The 22,698-nt window shown below is 41.2% G+C and overlaps 1 protein-coding gene and 1 long non-coding RNA gene across 4 annotated transcripts in view; one reads left to right on the top strand and one right to left on the bottom strand.

The window, feature by feature from the left end:
* LOC132689203 (uncharacterized) overlaps window positions 1-18,593 on the bottom strand; it is a 29,900-nt gene extending 11,307 nt beyond the window's left edge. Inside the window, exons 1-2 of the long non-coding RNA XR_009614904.3 lie at window positions 18,479-18,593; window positions 17,707-17,846 (exon numbers count right to left, since the gene is read on the bottom strand). This is a non-coding gene — a long non-coding RNA (uncharacterized LOC132689203). The remainder of the gene's footprint in view (window positions 1-17,706; window positions 17,847-18,478) is intronic.
* The window catches only part of METTL9 (methyltransferase 9, His-X-His N1(pi)-histidine), a 51,785-nt gene continuing 45,770 nt past the window's right edge, over window positions 16,684-22,698 (top strand). For 2 of the 3 annotated variants that reach the window (XM_078440474.1, XM_078440473.1), the window contains exon 1: window positions 18,562-19,089. In XM_078440474.1, the coding sequence (XP_078296600.1) occupies window positions 18,562-19,089 (528 nt within the window). Of the gene's footprint in view, window positions 16,777-18,561; window positions 19,090-22,698 lie in introns of those variants that run through there. The other variant, XM_078440475.1, reaches the window with a different exon arrangement.

Raw genomic sequence — 22,698 nt, 5'->3', positions numbered from 1 at the left:
ACTCAATGGGTTGCCACTACTTGGTCTGTTGGTGGGTATGTTCAGTAAGAATTGGAAGCAGTGTAGGTAGAGTAGACCTGATTCATATTCTGAGTTCTCTGATCCAAGCCAGGGTGTTGCAGTAAGAGAATACAAAATGGTGTATTTCCTACATTTTTTTCATTTTGCTTTTCCTGAAATCAGCAAAGTTCTTTCCAAGCCTGGAGATAAGGACAACTAGGGATGGGGATATGACTGTATTATCTTTCAGAACAGTCTATGAATCATAAATCCACACTCAATCCAGAAGGGAGAGCTAAAGGTGGTAAAGAAGTTTGAACTTGCGCAAACTTTAATGTTTATTTTTGAGAGAGAGAGACACACACACAGAATCCAAAGCAGGTTCCAGGCTCTGAGCTGACAACACAGAGCCCAATGTGGGGCTCGAACCCATGAACCATGAGATCATGATCTGAGCTGAAGTCAAACACTCAACCGGCTGAGCCACCCAGGCACCCTAAACTTGTGCAAACTTTAATATGCAGAGTGTCCCATGAGGAAAGAGTCAGTGAACTTGAAGATGTATCAGTAGAAATTACTCAAGCTGAAACACAAAGAGAGTGAGAATCAAAAAGAATAGAGCGCCCAAGAGACTTGAGACAATATATAATAGTCAAATGTACATTTTAATGGAATCCTTCCCACCCCAAAAGAGAACAGAACAGGTTAGAAAAAATATTTGAAAAGACGATAGCCAAGAATTTTCAAAAAAATAATGAAAGACATCAAACCCAGAAGTTCAAGATCCAAGTAGCTCAGAGAACCAGGAAAATACCACGATAAATATTGAAAACCCCATCAAACATACAAAACAAAAAACACCTAGACACATCATATTCAAACTGATGAGAGCCAAAGATAAAGATAAACCACTGAAGGTAGCCCAAGATATAAGATACATTACATAGAGAGGAACAAAAATAAGATGAGCAGCACACTCTTCACCATAAATAATGGAAGACAGAAGGCAATGTAATGACATCTTTAAAATATGAAAGAAAAAAATTGTCAACCTAAATTTTTATACACAATGCAACTATCTTTAAAAATTAAGTGAGGGTTGCCTGGGTGACTCAGTCAGTTAGGCTTCTGACTCGGTTTTGGCTCAGGTCATGATCTCACGGTTCGTGGGAGCCTGCATCAGGCTCTGCGTGGACAGCATTGAGCCTGCTTGGGATTCTGTCTCTCCTCTCTGCCCCCCAAAATAAATAACTAACATTTTAAAAAGTAAGTGAAATAAAGACTTTCAGACAAACAAAAGGCTGAAAGTTTCATTACCAGCAGATGTGCATTACATGAAGTGTTCAGGAAGTTACCAGATAGAAACTTGGGTCTAAACCAAGGAATAAACATCTCTAGAAATGGTTAAAATGGAGGTAAATACAAAAGACTTTTTTCTTATTTTGTAATCATTTTAAAATTTTTATTTATTTTTTTATTTTCAGAGAAAGAGAGTGTGAGAGAGGGGTGGAGGGAGAAAGAATCTCAAGCAGCCTCCATACTCAACACAGAGCCTGATGAACGGCTCAATCCCACAACCCAGGGATCACAACCTGAGCCAAAATCAAGAGTTGGACACTCAACTGACTGAGCCACCCAGGTGCCCCTTATTTTTAATCACTTTATTTTTATTAAATTTTTAAAAATGTTTTATTTATTTTTGAGAGAGAGATAGAGCATAAGTGGGGAGGGGCAGAGAAAGAGGGAGACACAGAATCTGAAGCAGACTCCAGGCTCTGAACTGTCAGCACAGAATCCAATGTGGGGCTCAAAGCCAAGAAGCCTGCGATCATGACCTGAGCCAAAGTCAGACCCTTAACTGACTGAGCCACCCAGGCTAAATCACTTTAAAAGGTGACTAAGGATCACTCATACATTGCTGGTGAAAATGTCAAGTGGTACCGCCACTCTATAAGACATTTGGCAGTTTCTTATAAAACTAAACATGCAATTATAATGCAACATAGCAATTGCGCTTTGGAGCATTTATCCCAGAGAAATGAAAATTTACATTTACACAATTCCTTCAACAGATTAATGGTTAAACAAACTGTGATACATAGAAACCATGGAATACTACTTAGCAATAAAAGTTAAACTACTGACACACACATCAACTTGGATGATTTTCCAGGGAATTATACTGAATGAAAAAACCCAATCACAGAAGGTTACATACCATGTGATTCCATTTATGTAACATTCGTGGAAATGAAAAAATTTTAGAAATGGAGAGCAGATTAATGGTAGTCAGAGGTTTAAGATGGGAGTGGGAAGTGATAAGGATGATCATAGTTATAAAAGGGCAACACATGGGGTGCCTGGGTAGCTCAGTCAGTTAAGCATTTAACTCTTGATTTTGGCTTAGGTCATGATCTCACAGTTCGTGAGGTCAAGCCCTGTGTTGGGCTCTGTGCGGACAGTGGGGAGCCTGTTTGGGATTCTCTCTCCCTCTCTGTCTGCCTGTCCCCTGCTCATGCCCTCTCTCTCTCAAACTAAATAAACATTTTAAAAAAATAATAAATAAATAAAAGGGCAACACAAGCAATCCTTGTGGCAATGAAATTGTTCCGTATCTTGACTATGGTGTTGGACAGATGAACGTACATGTGATAAAATTGTATGGAACTGAACACACGCACACACACACAAGTAAAACTATCTAAAAGATTAGTGGAATGTTAACAGTGCCAAAATCCTCGTTGTGATATGCGCTATCTAATTTGTAAGATGTTACCATTAGGATAAACTGGGTAAAGATTACATGGGATAATTCTGCACTATTTCTTACTACAGCATGTGAATCCACAATTATCTCAATAAAATTTTCAATAAAAGATAATTGACTATCTAAAGTAAAAAGAGCAGCACTGTATTTGGGAATTACAGTACATGCAAAAATAAAATATAGGACAACAATAATATAAAAGATTAGAGGGAACAATTTGTCATATATTGTTAAAAGGTTCTTACACCATATGGAAGAAGTATATTATTATTTTAAGGTAGGATGTGATTAATTTTAGATGTATATTATAAACTTTAGACCAACCATTAAATATATATATATTTTAAAAAATTTTTTTAATGTTTATTTACTTTTGAGAGAGAGAGAGACAGAGTACGAGTAGGGGAGGGGCAGAGAGAGAGGAAGACACAGAATCTGAAGCTCCAGGCTCTGAGCTGTCAGAACAGAGCCCAAGATGGGGCTTGAACTCACAGACTGCAAGATCATGACCTGAGCTGAAGTTGGATGCTCAATGAACTGAACTATCCAGGCGCCCCATAAATATATATATATTTAAACTGAGGCATGAATAATAAGCCTATAGTGGAAATAGCATAATAAAAATTAATCATCCTAAAAGCAGGCAGAAAAAGCGGAAAGAGGGCCAAGAATGGAACAGAGAAAACAACTGACTAGATGTTAATCAATATTACATTAAATACAAATGGTCGAAATATACCAATTAAAAAACAGAAATTATTGATTGGATTAAAAACAAAACAAGATCCAACTACATGATATATACCAAAAAATCCGCTTCCAATATGAAGACACAGGTATGTTTAAAGACGAAGGACCAAAAAATATAACATGTAAGCAGTAATCCAAGGAAAGTTGGAATGGCCATGTTAACATTTAAGTCAACTTCAAAAGAAGGAATATTACCAGGGATAAAGAGAGAGCTTACATAGTAATAAATGGATCAACTTACCAATAAAATGTAATAATCCTAAATATGTATGTACTTAATAATGGAGCTTCAAAATGCATGAAGCAAGTGGTGGCTCAGTTGGTTGAGCGTCCGACTTCAGCTCAGGTCATGATCTTGCAGTTTGTGATTTCAAGCCCCACACTGGGCTCTGTGCTGACAGCTGGGAGCCTGGAGCCTGCTTTATATTCTGTGTCTCCCTCTCTCTCTGCCCCTCCCCTGTTTGTGCTCTGTCTCTGTCTCTCAAAAATGAATAAATGTAAAAAAAAAAAATTAAATGCATGAAGCAAAAAACTAATAGAAGTGAATGGATAAATAAACAAATCCATAATTTTATAATTTTTTAAATAATATTTTTAAAGTAAACTCTACCCCCAATATGGGGCTCAAATTCACAACTCTAAAAACAAGAGTTGCATGCTCTATCAATTGAGCCAGCCAGATGCCCCCAAAATCCACAATTTTAGGTGGGAATTCACTTCTTAGTAATCAATAGGGCATTTAGAAGGAAAATCAATAAAGATACAGAAGTGAACAATACCATCAAGAAACTTGACCTAGTTGTCATTTATAGAACAGCTTGCCCAACAACAGCAGAATACACGTTCTTTTCAAGTGCAAATGAAATATTTAGCAAGTTAGAACATCTGGGCAGTAAAAGAAGTAATGGGGTGCCTGGGTGGCTCAGCTGGTTAAGTGTCCGACTTCGGCTCAGGTCATGATCTCAAGGCTGAGTTCGAGCCCCTCGTCAGGCTCTGTGCTGACAGCTCAGAGCCTGGAGCCTGCTTCAGATTCTGTGTCTCTGTCTTTCTCTGCCCCTCCCCCATTCACACACTCTGTCTCTCTCTCTCAAAAATAAATAAACATTAAAAAAAATTAAAAAAGAAATAACAACACATATGAAAGAAGTCATATAAAGTATGTCTTCTGATTATAATGGTATATTCAATTAGAAACCAATAACCTACCTGGGAAATCCCCCCCAAATCTGGAAGTTAAAAACACACTTTTAAATAACTCATGGATTAAAGAAAAAGTCAGCAAGGAAACTGGAACATATTTTGAATTGAACAAAAATGAAAACATGATACAGTATATCAAAATTTGTGGAATGCAATGAGAGCAGTGCCTAGAAGGAAGTCTGTGGCATTAAATGAATATGTATATATATTATACATATGTGCCTATATATTATATATAAATAAAAGAAGGGTCTGAAATTAATAATCTATGTTTCCACCTTAGGAAACAAACAAACAAACAAAAAAGAGCAAATTAAACCCAAATCAGGCAGGAGGAAATAATAAACATCAGAAATCAATAAAATTGAAAACAGATGCCTGTTTGGTTATCACCAAAAAGATTAGAGATAAAAAATGCTGGTGAAGATGTGGAGAAAAGGGATCCCTGTGGACTCTTGATGGCAATGTGAACTGGTGCAACCACTGTGGAAAACAGCATGGAGGTTCCTCAAAAATTTGAAGATAGAACAACCATATGATTCAGCAATTCTACTTCTGGGACTACATCTGAAGGAAAAGAAAACACTATGTTGAGATATCTGTACCTCCATATTCACTGCAGTATTCTTTACAATAGCCAAGACAGGGAAAACAATCTAAATGTCCATAGACAGATGAATAGATAAAGTTTTGGTATATATACATGCAATGGAATTTAGCCATAAAAAGAAGGAAATCTTACCATTTGTGACAACACAGATGGATCTTGAGGGCATTATGCTAAGTGAACTAAAACAGGGAAAGAGAAATACTATATGCTCTCACTTATAGGTGGAATCTAACAAACAAAAAACCAACGACCAAAAAAACAACAAAAAAACCCCAGAAACTCACAGAAAAACAAAACAAAACAAAATAAAACTCACAGAAAAAGAGAAGATTTGTGGTTTCCAGAGGCAGGGGTGGGAAAGGAGGAATTGGAGGAAGGTGGTCAAAAGGCACAACCTTCTAGTTATAAGATAAATAAGTACTCAGGATGTAATGTACAACATGATGATTGTAGTTAACACTGCTGTAGGGTATATTTGAAAGCTGTTAAGAGTAAATCCTAAGAGTTCTTACACAAGGAAAAACACATTTTCTTTCTTTTTTTTCTTTTTGTATCTATATGAGGTGATGGATGTTAACTAATTGTGATGATCATTTCATAATATATGTAAGTCAAGTCGTTATGCTGTATACCTTAAACTTACACAATGCTGTATGTTGATTATATCTCAGTAAAACTGAAAGAAAAAGAGGGATGCCTGGGTGGCTCAGTCCATTAAGCGTCCAACTCTTGATTTCGGCTCAGGTCATGATCTCACAGTTCATGGGATCGAGTCCTTCGTGGGGCTCTGCGCTGATAGTGTGGAACCTGCTTGGGATTCTCTCTCTCCCTCTCACTCTGCCCCTCCCTCACTTGTGTTGTGCATGTACGCTCTCTCTCTCTCTCTCTCCCAAAATAAACTTAAACCAAAACTAAAAGAAAGAGGTATCTGCACTCCCATGATCGTTGCAGCATTAGTCACAATATCCAAGTATGGAAACAACCTAAGTGTTCGTTGATGGATGAATGGATAAAGATGTGATATAGATACAGAGATTATTCAGCCATAAAAAAGAAGGAAGTCTCATCATTTGCACCAACATGGATGAACCTGGAGGACATTATGCTATGTGAAGTAAGCCAGAACAGAAAGACAAATACTGGTATGGTTTCACTTATAAATGGAAGCTGAAAACATTGAGCCAGAGAACAATGGTTGCCATGGCATGAGGGTGTGGAAGTAGAGAGATGTTGGTCCAAAGGCACAATATTTCAGTTATAATAAATTCTGGGAATCTAATGTAAAAAATGGTGACTATCGTTAATAACACTATATTATACACTTGAAATTTGCTAAGAGAGTAGCTCTTAAGTGTTCTCACCACATATGCACACAAAGGTACCTATGTGAGGTGATGGATGTGTTAATGAACTTAATTATTATAATTATTTCATAATTTATATGTATATTAAATCATCCAATTGTACACCTTTAAAAAATCATGTTGTACAATCTACATATACACAATTTTTACTTGTCAATGATACCTCATTAAGTCTGGGGAAAAAAAATTAACTCCTGATCTTTGAAAGACATTGTTAATAAATGAAAAGGTAAGCCACAGTCTGGGAGAAAATATTTGCAAAATCCATATTTGATAAAAGACTTGCATGTAGAGTATTTTAAAAAGACTCTCAACCAATTAAAAGATAAGAAACAACCCAATAAAAAAGGGGCAAATGTTTGAACAGACATTCCACCAAAGAAGAGCTACAGATGGAAAGTAAGTACATGAAAAGATCTTTAACATTATTGGTTATCAGGAAAAGGCAAATTAAAACCACAGTGAAGGAGTGGCTCAGTCAATTAAGTGAACAACTCTTGATTTCCGACCAGGTCATGATCTCACAGTTCATGAAATCAAGCCCTGTATCAGATTCTGTGCTGATAGCGTGGAGCTTGGGAGCTTGGGATTCTCTCTCTCTCCTTCTCTCTCTCTGCCCCTCCCCTGCTCATGTTCTCTCTCTCTCTCAAAATAAATAAATAAACATTAAAAGAAAAATAAAACCACAGTGAAATACCACTACATAACTATTGGACTGGCTAAAATAAAAACTGACAATACCATGTGCTGACAAGATTGTGGAGCACCTAGAACTCTCATACAGTCCTGGAAGAATTAAAATGGCACAACTGCTTTAGAAATCAGTTTTGACAGCTTATTAAAAAAGTTAAATAGACATAGAATCTGACATAGAATCCAGAAATCCCATTGCTAGCTATTTGCTCAAGAGAACCAAAAACTGTTCACACAAAACATGTACACAGTTGTTTATGGCAGTTTAGTCATGATCACATACATAAAAAAAACTGGAAGTGACTCAAATGTCCTTCAGCTGGTTAACAGGGAAACAGATTGTGGTACATCCATATCATGGAATGACATATGTCAGTAAGAAGACAGATTTACTGATACATCAGCATGAATGAATGCCAAGTGCACAATGCTGAGTGGAAGAGAAGCCAGACTCAAAAGATTACCTAACTGTATGATTCCATTTAAATCATATTCTGGAAAGGGTAAAACTTTCAGGGGAGCAAACACATTAGTGGTTGGCAGAATCTAAGATGGGGAGAGAGGTTGACTACAAGGGACACAGGGAATTTTTTTAAGGAATGGAAATAGTCTGTATTTTGATTGTGGGTATTGGTCACAACCCTTGTATGCATTTGTCAAAACTCAAACTGTATACTATACAGGGTGAATTACTGGACTTAAAAAATATTTATAGACCACAGAAATTATCTTCATTTTATTCCTGGAAGATTGTTTTGAAGTGATTACACAAGTGACATTTGACTTGCTATTCAGAAAGTCAAATGGTTATCTCAACACTTTTAGGGTATCTCAACACTTTAAAAATAATTACCTCATTAACAATGTCATGACTATTGAATACTGTTTTATTAACACTCTTTATTAAAAGTACATATTGCTTCTGGGGCACCTGGGTGGCTCAGTGGCTGAAGCACCCGACTTTGGCTCAGGTCATGATCTCACAGTTTGTGAGTTCGAGCCCTGTGTCAGGCTCTCTGATGTCAGCCCAGAGCCTGCTTCAGATGCTCTGCCTCCCTCCTTCTCTGCCCAACCCCCACTAGCTTTCTTGCTCTCTCAAAAAAACAAATACACATTAAAAAAAAAGAACATAGCGCTTCTGCTAAGGACCTCTTCCCCGCCTTCTTCCTGTGAACCATATTAAAAATTTCTGATTTACAGCAAGATTCTGAATCAGTACACCTCGAATGACCCAGGAACCTGCAGTGTAACTAACACCACCTGGGATTCTGATGCTCCTGGGCTGAGGATGGCTAAAACACTAGGAGGCAGTAGAGCATTGTGTGAAGAATGTGGGTTCTGAAATCAGACCGCCTGCTTTAAAATCCTGCCTCAACCACTCATTGGCTGTGCAATAGAAGCTTTATGTGCCTTGGTTTCTTCCTCTGTAAAAAAAAAGAAAGAAAGAAAGAAAGAAAGAAAGAAAGAAAGAAAGAAAAGAAAAGAAAAAAGAAAGAAGGAAAGAAAAGAAATAAATAACAATAGTATCAACCTTCTTAGATTGTATTGAGGATTAAAAGAGATGACACGGGAATGTAGGTGGCTTAGTTGGTTAAGCATCTGACTTGGGCTCAGTCACAATCTCACGGTCCATGAGTTCCACCCGTGTCAGGCTCTGTGCTGACAGCTCAGCTGGAGCTTGCTTCCAATTCTGTGTCGCCCTCTCTCTCACTGCCCCTTCCCCGCTTGCGCTCTCTCTCTCAAAAAATAAACTTAAAAAAAGAAAAAAGAGATGACACATGGGGATGCCTGGGTGGCTCAGTCAGTTAAGCGTCCTATCCTTGATTTTGGCTCAGGTCCTTTCATCATGATCTCACAGTGGTGAGATAGAGCCTCCCCCCACCTCCCACTGCAGGGCTCTGCGCTGAGCTAGAGTCCTGCCACCAGTCGTGCATTAAGCATAGAGCCTGCTTATGATTCATTCTCTCCCTCTCCTTCTGCCCCTCCGCAAGTTGGGTGTACATGCGTACATGTTCTCTAAAAAAAAAGAAAAAAATTAAAAAAAAAAAAAAAAGAGATGACACACGTTAAGATACCTACCACAATGTCTGGCATCTATTGTGAGCCATTGTTGTTTTCAGTGGCCTGGGTGGTACTCTCGCAATGCTCTTTTTCATAAAGAGTGAGGCTGTGGCCCAGATCTAGAATTTCATGCGGTAGAAATATGTTCATTTTTTTGGGCGCCTGGGTGGCTCAGTTGGTTAAGCGGCCGACTTCGGCTCAGGTCATGATCTCACGGTCTGTGAGTTCGAGCCCCGCGTCGGGCTCTGTGCTGACAGCTCAGAGCCTAGAGCCTGTTTCGGATTCTGTGTCTCCCTCTCTCTGACCCTCCCCCGTTCATGCTCTGTCTCTCTCTGTCTCGAAAATAAACATTAAAAAATTAAAAAAAAAAAAAAAAAGAAATATGTTCATTTTTGTTCCTACTTTTCCTAATGAGTGCCTCCTCCCAGGGGACTGGGCAAGCCTCACACTAAGTGGGAGAGTGACTGATATTGGGAGGAGGAAATGTAAGGATTTTGGTTTCAGATCATAAGAAGCTGACAAGTTGTCAAGCACACAACTGTCAAGACAAAAGATGGCTCTACTTACAAACTTTGTCACAGGTATGTACGATTTGCTGTAAATTATTTCCTATTTTGTGGAGTGCTATGGGACTGAATTTGTGAGATTTCTTGTTAAAGTGTGTGGGAAAACAAAATTATACCACTTCTCTTGTGTACTATGTAAGTATAGGTATGTTTATATTATCACTTGGGGAAATATCCAAAGAACCCATAATTCATGAAAGAAAGTAAGCAGGTGAAGGAACAGATCCCATAACTGGAAGTCTCTAATCCAGGTGCATATGCACAGGTGGTCTTTATTAATTACCATTTTTACAACAAAAGAATGAAGGTTATGTGATTTTACGAGGTCACATGGAAAATGTCGGGGATGTAACTAGAATTTGAGTTTCATGTCTCTTGGTGTGAGTGTTCACCCTGTTTTTGATGATAAAGATGAGAGTTGGATAAATGGAAATGGGGTTCAGGGATGAGGAATGTGGGGTGGGGCAAGAAAGACCTTGGAAGAGAACCACAGCATGCCTCAACAATCTGGGAATGTTCTCATCCCTATCAATTGCACTTTTCAGGCAAGTGAGGTCTGTCTGATATTTGTTGGGTGAAGCACATCCAACCATGTGGTGAGCATGGAATGAGGGATGTGGCCATTTAGAATGATGTTAATGGACGATGTCATGGAGCCTGGATAAAATGGATGCACCCATCACCATCCACACAGAGAGACACGTGCAGCATTGAGCAAAGTGAAGGATACTGTCTCCTGAGCTGATGATGGAGATCCACTACCAAATCAGCCTGCCTTTCCATTTCCCAAGGCTGACACAACTCCTCCCCACCTCTACCCCCAATGAGCTGTTTTTTTCTGTAGATATGTTATGATCTTCCTTCAGTCAATCTGCAATCAAGTCTTGGCTTGGGAACCTGACTATCTATCTATCTATCTATCTATCTATCTATGCATCTATCTATCTATGCTCCATATCCAGCATGGGGCTCAACATGGGGCTTGAACTCACAAGCTCAGATCAAGACCTGAGCTGAGATCGAGTCAGATGCTTAACTGACTGAGCCACCCAGGCACCCCAACAGACCTGCCTTTTTTTTTTAATTTTTTTTAATGTTTATTCATTTTTGAGAGACAGAGACAGAGCACACGTGGGGGAGGGGCAGAGAAAGAGGGAGACAGAATCCGAAGCAGGCTCCAGGCTCTGAGCTATCAGCATAGAACCTGACACGGGGCTTGAACTCACGAATCGCGAGGTCATGACCTGAGCTGAAGTTGGACGCTTAACCAACTGAGCCACCCAGCAACCCCAGACCTGCCTTTTTAAAAGGTGACTTTATGGGGCACCTGGGTGGCTCAGTCTGTTGAACGTCCAACTTCGGCTGAGGTCATGATCTCATACTTCGTGGGTTTGGAACCCATGTTGGGCTCTGTGCGGACAGCTCAGAACCTGGAGCCTGCTTTGGATTCCGTATCTCCTTCTCTCTCTGCCTCTCCTTCACTTGTACTCTGTCTCTATGTCTCAAAAATAAAGAAACGTTAAAAAAAAAAAAAAAAGGTGACTTTACATTTCTTTTTTCTAATCCATTATACATACACAGCAATTTTATTTCTGTATTTCCAGAATTTATTTCAGGGCAATATTAATGATCAGCTGCATGGGGAGGGGGGGGCTGGGTGGCTAAGTCATTAAGCATTTGACTTTAGCTCAGGCCATGATCTCAAAGTTTGTAAGTTCGAGTCCCACATCAGGTAAGCATGAGCCCCACTTAGGGTGAGTACAGCCCTGCTTTGAGTAAAACACGAGCCCAGGGTGAGCCGTGCTTCTCTCTTCCTCTCTCTCTCTCTCTTTCTGCCCTTCGTGGGATTCTCTCTCTCCGCCCCTCACTCACTTGCACCCTCTCTCTCTCAAAAAAAAAAAAAAAAATCAACTGTATATACTGCCTATCATGTCAAAATGATCTGACTTAATTTTTTCCCTAAAACATCTTTGGGGGTGCCTAGCTGGCTCAGTTGGTAGAGTATGTAACTCTTGTTGATCTCTGGGTCATGAGTTCGAGCCCCACATGTGACACAGAGTTTGCTTAAAATTAAAAATTCTTGGGGCGCCTGGGTGGCTCAGTCGGTTGAGCGTCCAACTTCAGCTTAGGTCACGATCTCGCGGTCCGTGAGTTCGAGCCCCGCGTTGGGCTCTGGGCTGATGGCTCAGAGCCTGGAGCCTGTTTCCGATTCTGTGTCTCCCTCTCTCTCTGCCCCTCCCCCGTTCATGCTCTATCTCTCTCTGTCCCAAAAATAAATAAACGTTAAAAAAAAAATTTAAAAATTCTTTAAACTATAATATATGTCAAAAATATAATGTATTCCTGATACTTGTGTCCAAATATAAATTCTAAATGAGGAAAAGAGCTAATAAATATTAAATGTTCTCAAATATGATTTACCCTGTATCATGTATACATATTCCTATGTATATGTTGCTGTTTATAGTATGACAATGGAGAAATTCCCATTCATTTATCAACCAGGACGTTGGAGACTCTAAAAATTAGTCCATTGTTCTATCAAAGTCTACAGGGATAACTTAAGGCTTTTTTACCTAAAGCCTCATTCCATTAAATCATTATGATGAGCATTGTAGATGTGGTGAAAATTATCTATAAATATGTCTCCTTATGAAAATAAAAACAGTGCATGTATAACCTAAGGCAATTTGTTTAAAATTATGTCTGTCTAAAAAACAGCACATTTGGCTCCAATGTCATTTATAGTTTTGGTTATAAAATGGACTTTTCCTGGAGGGAGAATAGCCTGTTCTATATTCACAAACTACACTTTAGTGAGGTCCTTGAGCAAAGCTGGCTTCTCCCACCCCACCCGCCAGAACTGGTGTGGGAGGCTGGAGGAAGAGGGTGGAATCTGAGCTCTGTTAGTGGAAGGAAAAGCTGATGGCCTTTAATGCCTGTCCCTGCCATATCTAAAACTTTACTCGAAAGACTTGAGGACAGAAAGCTAATGAACTTGAAATAAACTTTCTACTGTGGAATAGCTTAATAGCTGTTTGCAGTATTGACTCTCGATTTTAGGAAACTGTATGGAACAAAGGATGTTTGTTGGTAAGGGGAAACTATGAACTGAAGGAAAACAGCTGTGGGGGTTTCAAAATGCTGAGGTTTTGGATATTTAATAGTCAAATGCCTTTCTTCTGGGTTTAATGATTTGTAGGCACAACACGTTTAAGGAAGATCCTAGGTTAAGTTGTAAAGCAAACTCACATTAGTTGTGGCCATTAAAAAAAAAAAAATCAATCACTGTTTTTACCAGAGAAGGGAGATAGTTTTGTCTGATTTTCAGGTTGCTTGACTGCTCAAGTATCCTCTTTCATAAACGTATTCTTCCTCATTCTCAGACCAGTATGTGGTTGTGCAAAAATAAAATAGTCATCGTCTTTCATGCCAGCAGAGATGTGGCTCTGTGCTATGTTATACAAACTCTTTAAGATCACTTATGTTTATGTATGCACATATATATTTTGTCTACTATGAAATATTTAGATTTTGTTTTAAAGCTTTCTCATTGTACCGTGCAATTTTTTCATGTATTTCATATAAACCATAAGTTTGAGTGTTTTATAGTTTCAAAACAAGTATATGAAAACACAGTGGCATGAAGTGACATGGCACACTGGGTGGAGAGGAAGTGGCCATTCATAAGACCAAACCCACATACATGCAGGAGACAGCAATTATGAGGCCAAGGATAGGGATGTTTTGAAAATATACTTAAAACGAGATCAAAGATCTTTGGACCTTTGAAAATATCCCAGAAAGTGAATGAAAAACAACAGCCTTCTCTCTTTTTTCAGAGCTCTGACTCAGACCTCCTACTAGAAGGACACTGCAGAGTTGAAATATGTATTTTTAAATAATACACATATTCCTCTAAGTGAGTTAAACTATTATGTGCAGATTTTCTTGAAGGGTCCTAAAAGCAGTCATGTAGATGTACAACATAATTACATAGGTGGCCACCGTGAGTCTTCACATCCCAGAAGGCTCCAAGAACACCCCTATTTCTTTTCTCACAATTACTAGGTGCATCTATAATCTAGAGGAACTTGGGCAACTCGGAAGCTCTCAAGCTTAGCAAGGAGATGTCAAAACGAGGGCCATGATGCCACACTTCCTCATACTTCAGCTTTCCCTGAACACTCCATTCCCCACACCCCAGTCAAGTCAGAACCCTCTGTTCTAAGTTCTAACAATATCCAATTCTCTTCTAGCACTCAGCCGTTTGTAATTATACATTGATTTTTGATTATTTGGGCAGGTCTGCCTCCCTACTAGACAGACAGCAAGCTGTATGAGGGTGAGGCACTGTGTTTCTATTCCACTTAGTTTAGAGCCTAGCGTGTGGCATGTATTCGATAAATGTTTATTGACCACATGAAAGTGCTATTTCTTTGTCTTTCTGCTGCTATTCCTGACATCAACTGAGACAGGTATGAGATTGCCATGGTGTGGGGTAGAGGGAAGTCGCAGGGTTCAGAAGGTTGTAAGCACGTGAAATGCCATGGTTGGTGTGGAGTTCTATATATCAGAGAGGGAAAGGCTTTCCTACTAAGACAGTCATCCTTCACAAGTAAATGACTTCTATGTGCTGCCTGATTTTGTAATTTTAGGTTTGAATGTTTTTTAGATTTGTGTTCTCTTTCCTCTTCTCATCTTTCCTCCCTTAGTCCCAAGTCTCAGGAAGGAGCCTGGGAATAAACACACTGAGGAGGAGCTCTCATCAAGGGCTCTAAGGGAATGTTTTATGGAGAGTAGCTTTGCAGAGATCACGGTTATGTTAGGACCGAACATCCTTATTATGATAATCTTGGTTGAGACTTTAAGATCATCTGATTCTCGTAGGTGTATTATGAAGTAGGCAGTTCAGAATCATGGCCCTTAGTTTATGGATAAGGAAAAGGGGTCATCAGAAGAGGTTGAATTATCCATGTTATAATGAAAACAAGAGCAAATTAACATTTCTGGAGAGCTCCCTGCATCTTGAGGCACCTTTATATTTGGAATAGTCCTTTATATTTAGAATATATAGTCTTTTATATTTAGAATATATACTTTAATCATTACTACATCCCCATGAGATAGGTAACCATTATTATTATTCCCATTTCACAGATGAGGAAAGTGAGACCTACAGCAATCAAGTTATTTGCCTCAAAGTGCATTACCAAGAAGCTTAGAGCCAGGCTTCAAACCCAGCTGGTCTGTCTCAAACCAGTATGCCGATGAGTTAGCACTGGGAGATCTCCAAGAGTACATTGTGTTATTTGTACTTGCCTCCATAGGTGACTCCTGGTTTAATATTGCTACTTTATGTTGCCAATTTTTTTCTAACCTGTTTGCAGTTTCACCAGAACTTAGAATTTATCAAGCAGAGATCACAGTGATCACTGTGTATGACTGAAATTATATCAACCAAGTTCAGCTAAAAAATGCCCTGTTTACTAATGAAAAAAAATGTTGGGGTGCCTGGGTGGCTCAGTCGGTTGAGCGTCTGACTCTTGATTTTGGCTCAGGTTGTGATCCCAGGGCTGTGGAATGGAGCCCTTAGTGGGGCTCTGTGCTGTGTGTGGATCCTGCTTAGGATTCCCTCCCTCTCTCTCTCTGTCTCCCCCTCTCCCCTACTCACACTCTCATTCTCTCTCTAAAAAAATAAATAAAAATAAATTGTTGGATACATTTACTAATTTTATTTTTTGGAGGTGCTCATTGCTTAATTACCACAGGGCACATCTATACTGGGGAAAACTTGTACCATTCTCTGACACTCTACAAAATATTAAGTATAAAAAAGTCCACAAAAACGTGTGATTTTTGAGTGCTTTTTACACTACTTAATCTCTTCAAGGAGAGGACAATGACCAACAGTGACTGGCACATTTTGTGCCTCTGCAGATCCAAGTCTCTCTTTTTCTTTTTTTTTAAAGCTTTTTTTTTTTTTTTTTTTACGTTTGTTTATTTTGAGAGAGAGACAGGGAGAAAGGTAGAGTAGGCAAGGTGCAGAGAGAGAGAATCCTAAGCAGGCTCTGCACTGTCAGCAAAGAGCCTGATGCAGGGCTCCAACTCATAACCCATGAGATCATGACCTGAGCTGAAATCAGGGACCGGATGCTTAACCAACTGAGCTACCCAGGCGCCCGCAAAGCTCTCCATGGGTTCCCTTTACGTTAGATTTTGTCACTGAAAAGAGAACATGGATATGTTGTAATTTGTAGCTGATAAGAACAATTACACCAAAAGGTACCCTTGCTTAGAGTTCTAGAGAAGAAAGTGATCCAGACAAGATATGGGGCCTATGCACAGCACTATGACCCAAGTTCAATACCTGAGCTCCTAGTCAGGAGGGCAGTGAGCAGAGGTCAATACAGAGGGTGTTATTTCTGTGTTTTTGGACTATTACTGACTGCATTTAAAAGCCACGTTAGAAGGGATATTGGCTGGTTTTCAGCTTCTTGTGTTATTCGTGCCTCTGCCCCTCTCCATTATGGATAACTGAGGTTTTTAATTGAGGTTTTAATATACAGTAGTGACATTCTAGTAGATGAAGGAAGGGGGCAGTCCCCGAGGGCAATCTGAACTTCTGCTTAGTATATTTACTCTTGCTGTTTTCCTTCCTCCTCATTTGTAATTCAGGAGGCTCTCTGAGAAGAGAGAGACAACGAAGAGGCTTCTTAGATGGATCGAAGGATCACAAGCTGGGATACCAGGTTCTATGAAAAGGTCTGCTATTGAATTTGCTCTACCTTTAGGCAAATCATTTGATCATGCTGTGCTTTGGTTTCTTCCTGTGTTTGCTAAGTGTAAATAACATGTATTTGACTATTTTGTGATTATTATAGACTATTTTAAATGTGTGGGTGATTTATTTTTCCAGGCCAGCTGCTCAGGTATAAAATGAAAGTCTGCTCCTTTGAGATGCTAGGCTTCCTGGCTGTCAACTGACCCCCAAATCCTTCAGAGTTCAGTAGGCATCTAGCTGCTTCTTGTTCATCTGACACATTTTGCAGTCTCTGTGCTGTGGCTCCTCAGGTTTACTCTATAGTTGGGGGGCATACCTTTTGTCTTTTTTGTTTTCAGAAATGAAATGTGTCACTTTATATATTCCTACTGCTTTCACCCTCCTCCCCACTCCACCTCTAAAAAGATGAAGGCTGCTTTATCTGACACTGATTGCATGAGACAGGAGGGACAGGTGACATGGTAAACAAACTGAGTTTACCTGGACTGGCTAATATGGTTCCCTTTTGATGACTTGGGCCAGGACCACTACAAGTTTGAACTAGATTTAGTAAGGTTCAGGTTCTTTGGCGTTTTAGCAGGAAGCAGTCAGGTAACATACTGAAAAGAGAGAACACAAAGTACCCTCCCCTTTCCCCTTTGTGTTTGTTATAGCCTACCTCACATTAGGCAACAAGATGCCCCTGTTCCCAAAAAGTCCCAAGCCAGGATTCTTAGAAGCTAATAAATAAGTTTGTGGGTAAAGTACGATTTTGTTCTTCATCAGTGGATCACCATACCACTGCTTCATAAATGGTAATCTCTTAAGTGCAATACTGGAGTTGACGGTAAGGCTTACTTCTTTTGAACTAAAATAAAATGTATTTACATTATTTCTAGTGCAGTTAAATTAAAAGCAGTTTCCAAACAAACCTGGAAAAGGTGTTGAAGCTAGAGAACCCATGAAATATATTACTCCTTAGTTGTAGCTTGGTGGTAGCAGCAGGAAGAACTTCAGACACAGGAACACGGTGTAACCCTTCGGTTCTGAAACGTTGCTAGGTCTCCTCGTGCTAGAAATGATCAAAGAAACATCCGGGTAAATATTGCTCCCGGAGCTTAGTTCGCTTTGAGTGCTGGGTCCAACTTCCATCTGTTAGTTCAAGGAAACAAGCAGCAAGGGCCTCGGATTTGGGGGTCTTCGTTCTTGGGCAGGGTCATCAATACATCAACGTAATACTTGCAGGTGCCTGAGCTGCAGTGGCTTCCAACAAAGGCAGAGCTTTCACTGATATCTCTTAGAAACATATAGCCAGCAACTTGCCAGGGTTGGGGAACAGGACTGGGAAGAACCAAGGGCATGGTGATATCCTTTCTCCCTAGATTCCAGACCGCTTTGTAGCTCCTGCGGAGCAGGGTGGAGGCCCTTGGGGTGGGGGTCTGGCTCTTCGGCTCTAAATGTAAATAAGCCACGCAGCTGAGCCAGTGACAGTTAAGAACTGGCAGCGTCCGTCTCAGGCAAGGTGTTGGTCTGACAGTCTGGACGTACGAAAGGCAGGAGACTCCCTCTCCTCACCCTCGGGTCAATCTGCACAACCAGGTTAAGTCCTGCCGGGGTCGGGGTGGGGGGGGTTGGGGGAAGGGAATGAGGCGCCCAGAGGCCACGACTAAGGCGAGGAAAGACCAGAAGTCCTAAGGACACCACCTTGGAGGGACCGGGAGGCTTCAGTAACTGCCTTCGGAAGTATCGCCCTTGCCGTATAAAACGAAAAATATCTCCGCCATTACATGAAGCCGCGGCCCAGATACGAGGCGGGGACGCGCGCCTGGCGAATGCGCGCTCCCTTTGTCCCGCCTCCCGGCCGGCGGCTCTATCCGCGCGGGAGCGCGCTTCGGCCGCTCTTAAGTGCTCCGGGTGGAAACTGGCGCCGGCGGCGGTTGCGTTCCGCGGGCGGAAAGGAAGGGGGAGGTGGGAAGGCTGTGCGCCGCCCGCTCCTCCCCACCCCCCGCCTCGGCCCTGAAGGGGCTGGATGGGCAAGTTGGGCGCGATGGCTCGAGTCCGGGCGGCGGCGGCGGCGGCCGGAGGCGGCGGCGCCTCCTCCTCCTCGCCCCGGCGCCGGCGGTGATCCGAACGAGCGGCCGCGGCCCCCGATGAGACTGTTCGCGGGCTGGCTGTGCCTGAGCCTGGCGTCCGTGTGGCTGGCGCGGAGGATGTGGACGCTGCGGAGCCCGCTCACCCGCTCCCTGTACGTGAACATGACGAGCGGCCCCGGCGGGCCGGCGGCGGCCGCGGGCGGCAGGAAGGAGAACCACCAGGTACGCGGCCGGGGTCGGGCCCGGGCCCGGCGGGGGCGGGGGCGTGGCGGCCCGGCCTTCCCGCGCTCGGCCCGGCTATTGTGCGGGGCTTCGCGGCGAGAGGGCCTCCCCGGGCCCTCGCCCCGCCGCCTCGGCCCCGCGGAAAGTTTCCCCGACGTCGTCCCCGCCGGGCGCTGGCTCCGCGACCCTCGAGCGTTCGGCCCGGGCCCCGCGGCGCCTTTTGTTCCCGGGCGCGGGCGGACAACGGCCTCCCGTTCCTTCCCGGGCCCGGGTGTGGGCGCCCCGGCGCCCCGCATTGTTCCCGGGTGCCAGGCGGTGATTGCAGGCGCCGGGCGGCACGACGCAGGAACTTTGGGGCGAGCGCGTGGCCACGGGCATCCATCTGGCACCGGGGCCTGCGATGTAAACGACCAGACCAAACCCATCTCCCTCGACCGCCTTCATCACCCCCGGGGAATCAAAGCGAAAAGCAGGTCCTTCTTTTTGTCTGGTTGAATCTCTGAACGTACAAAGGGCCATAAAGAAATTTAACCGTGCATTGTGAGCCATTTAACCCTCTGGGCTTATTCGGGTGACATTTTCCCTCAGCAGTTAAATGTGTTTGACAGGTCCTCACACTCCCATCCTGCTGAACCTTCCTCTCCTACCAAAGAGAGATCTCCTTTTAACTTCGATGTTGGTAGTCGACCAGAAAGATGTGGTAAGAAGGAAGATGATGCAAGCTTTTCCTGGAAGGGTTTTTAAAACAGAATTAGGGAGGAGTGAATTCTTTTCAGAGTTGTGGATCGTGAACGACGCGATGTAACCGGTTAGGCAGTCTTTTCATTAGCTTAGTTTGGTGCCACTTACAGAAGTATGTGCAGGTCAACTGTGGAATTAAGAGTGATATTTCATTTTTGACCATAATATAGTTTGTGGTTAACCTTGCATTCATTGAAAAGAGGCTTTTAAACTCTGTCGGAGTGTTGGCTTATAATTGCTAGCATTTATAGTGCATTTTGCCTTTCAAGACAGCAGTAGGTGGTTATTCCCCATCTTATGACTTATCGTTTTCATAGATTTCTCATTTTCCTATGTTACATTTCTTATTATGCCAGGCGTTCAGAGAGTTTAAATTCGGGTTGATTTCGTGTGTTTTAATGAAAGTAAAGAATTATCTAAGGACATAAAGCAATTCATTAAGGAAAGTAGCTTATAGTTTTTATTTAGTAATTACTGATTGTGGCCCATTTTCTATTTTTAAAGGAAGTCCTAAATTCCCATAAAATTTTTTTGTGATCCCAGAGCTATTCTGATTTGTTAGGTAGTCATGCCTATGATATTGTTAGGAGAGTACATAAAGTCAGTAGGTGATCTTCAGTTGTGAAACCACATTCTTTGCTATAAATTACTTACGTTAATCGTTCTTAGAGAGACAATTCTAAAGTACTGCAGTGATAATGTACAGTTACCAAATGTCACATATCCACGTGGAATACGGATAGTGGCATAAAACAATGAACTAGAAATGTCATTTTCAACAATTGGTAGAAGTAATGTTCCGGTTAGGACAAAAAGGAAGCTTATTTCCACTGATGTGGAATTTTGGTGGAGTCTCTTAGCTGTAGGTGTTTATGACACTTGTGATTACCTCTACTGTAACATTGGATATATTTTATTATATATACATATTTTGTATGTAATATATTTATATAATGCTTATAAAAGAATCGGTTATATTTTAAAAACTGAAAAACTGTTTACATAATTTGATTTTCGTGGAGTCTAAGTAGACTATAGCTGGAGATGTAGCCTCATAATAAGTACTTCCTAACAGGAGACACTTTCTAATTGTGTGCCTTTTAAAAACTGAATCAGTTACTAATACTGGTTTCCGATACCCCATTTACTTTGTTACACTTCTGAGATGCTGAGTTATATGTGTACATGTGTGTGTTTTAACCAGTTGGACCAACAATTTGGCCACTAATTTCTCCAAAGTGAAGACTAATCTGGTACTTTCTGAATATTTAGGGGCAGATTGACTCTTTTCCTTAGAGTGATCAATCCAGTGATGCATTGACATATGAAAATATTGCCCGTGAATAAAGATTAAAATGAACAAAAGAAATGTGTGTATAGAGACCACGGTGAGATAAAGTTAAAGAGGAGACTCCTCTCTGCAGAGTGCCTGCACTGATTTGTTATCTTTATAATCCAGGATCCTAGGTTTGCCTTATGAACTTTCTTATTTGTAAAGTAACTTGACTCTAACATTCTTGCCCCCTTCACATTTATAGTTTTATACAGGGTTTTCTGGTGTTCATTTGGGGGTGTGGGTTCCATAGCAAGCCACATCTGGTTCTTTTGGGGTTGCGTGAAAGTGGGGTTATGGATTTTTTAAACATTTTTTTAATTAATGTTTTTTATTTATTTTTGAGAGAGAGACAGAGTGTGAGCGGGGGAAGGGCAGAGAGAGAGGGAGACACAGAATCTGAAGCAGGCTCCAGGCTCTGAGCTTACAGCACAGAGCACGACGCGGGGCTCGAACTCACAAACCATGAGATCATGACCTGAGCTGAAGTCGATGCTTAACCGACTGAGCCACCCAGGTGCCCCAGTGGATTTAATTGAACCGTACTTAGCACAAGTTTTCTTTATGATGATTTTATTAAGAAATTATGGTGGAGGATTCTCTGGTTAAAAGAGAAATCTTGGGAAATGTTTATCATTAAAAATTGCTATTTAGTTATGATAGCCTGGAGATGAGTTGCAAGGCTCCTTTGCCCTAAAGTAGTTCTAAAACTGTAGTAGCAGCACCATTTTAATAACTTGGTTTGGTGTGCTAGCTTCAAAGCTGGGATTACTTTTCACTTTAAGCAAGGGAGAAGCAAGGAAGGGCTTCTCTTAGAGCTGGGATGTGGCTTGCAGGCCAAATTGGGCTCACTGACTTGTTTGTTACAGCCTATAAGGTAAGAATAGTTTTACGTTTTTAAATGGCTGCAAAAGCATGTAATATTTTATAATATGAGAAAATTTCTTATATGAAATTCAAATTTCAGCATCCACAAATAAGGTCTTGTTGGAACAGAGCCACCACATTCGTTTACTTACTGCCCATAGGGACCTCCACACTACAGCAGCAGTGGTTGGTACTGTGTGACCCACGAGCTGAACTGTTTACTCTGTAGCCCCTTACAGAAAAAAAGAGTCTTCTCCAGAGAAAGTTTCCAGCTGCCTTCAGCAGCAGCACATTTCTTAGTCACAGGTTGCATGGTGGATAGTTTGCCTTATTGGGAAGAAGTAGAGCCAGGCAATGAGAAACTAGATATGTCACTTTTCAACATTGGCAGGCTTGGAACTTAAAAAGAAGACAGCAACGACAAAAACTTTGGATCTAGTGTTTTTGTCTCATTGTACCTAGTACTTCAAGTTAATGCATCAATTATGGAGCTGTTGAAACTTGAAAGGACTCTTAGGCCTCACTAACTAGGTTCTTGATAATAATAGTCATTCAGTAGTTTCTGAACTGATGGAGTGCCAAAAGAATTGTTATGGAACTCCCTGGAACCCAGCCAGGACGGTTTCTGCAGGTGATGTACTGTAAGGATTCTTAAGAGCACAGGTAAC

This window comes from Panthera onca, chromosome E3, assembly GCF_046562875.1.
Source record: "Panthera onca isolate mPanOnc1 chromosome E3, mPanOnc1 haplotype 2, whole genome shotgun sequence".
NCBI lineage: Eukaryota > Metazoa > Chordata > Mammalia > Carnivora > Felidae > Panthera > Panthera onca.
Note: the sequence above shows the minus strand (reverse complement) of the source record. Positions and strands in the feature narration are given on the sequence as shown.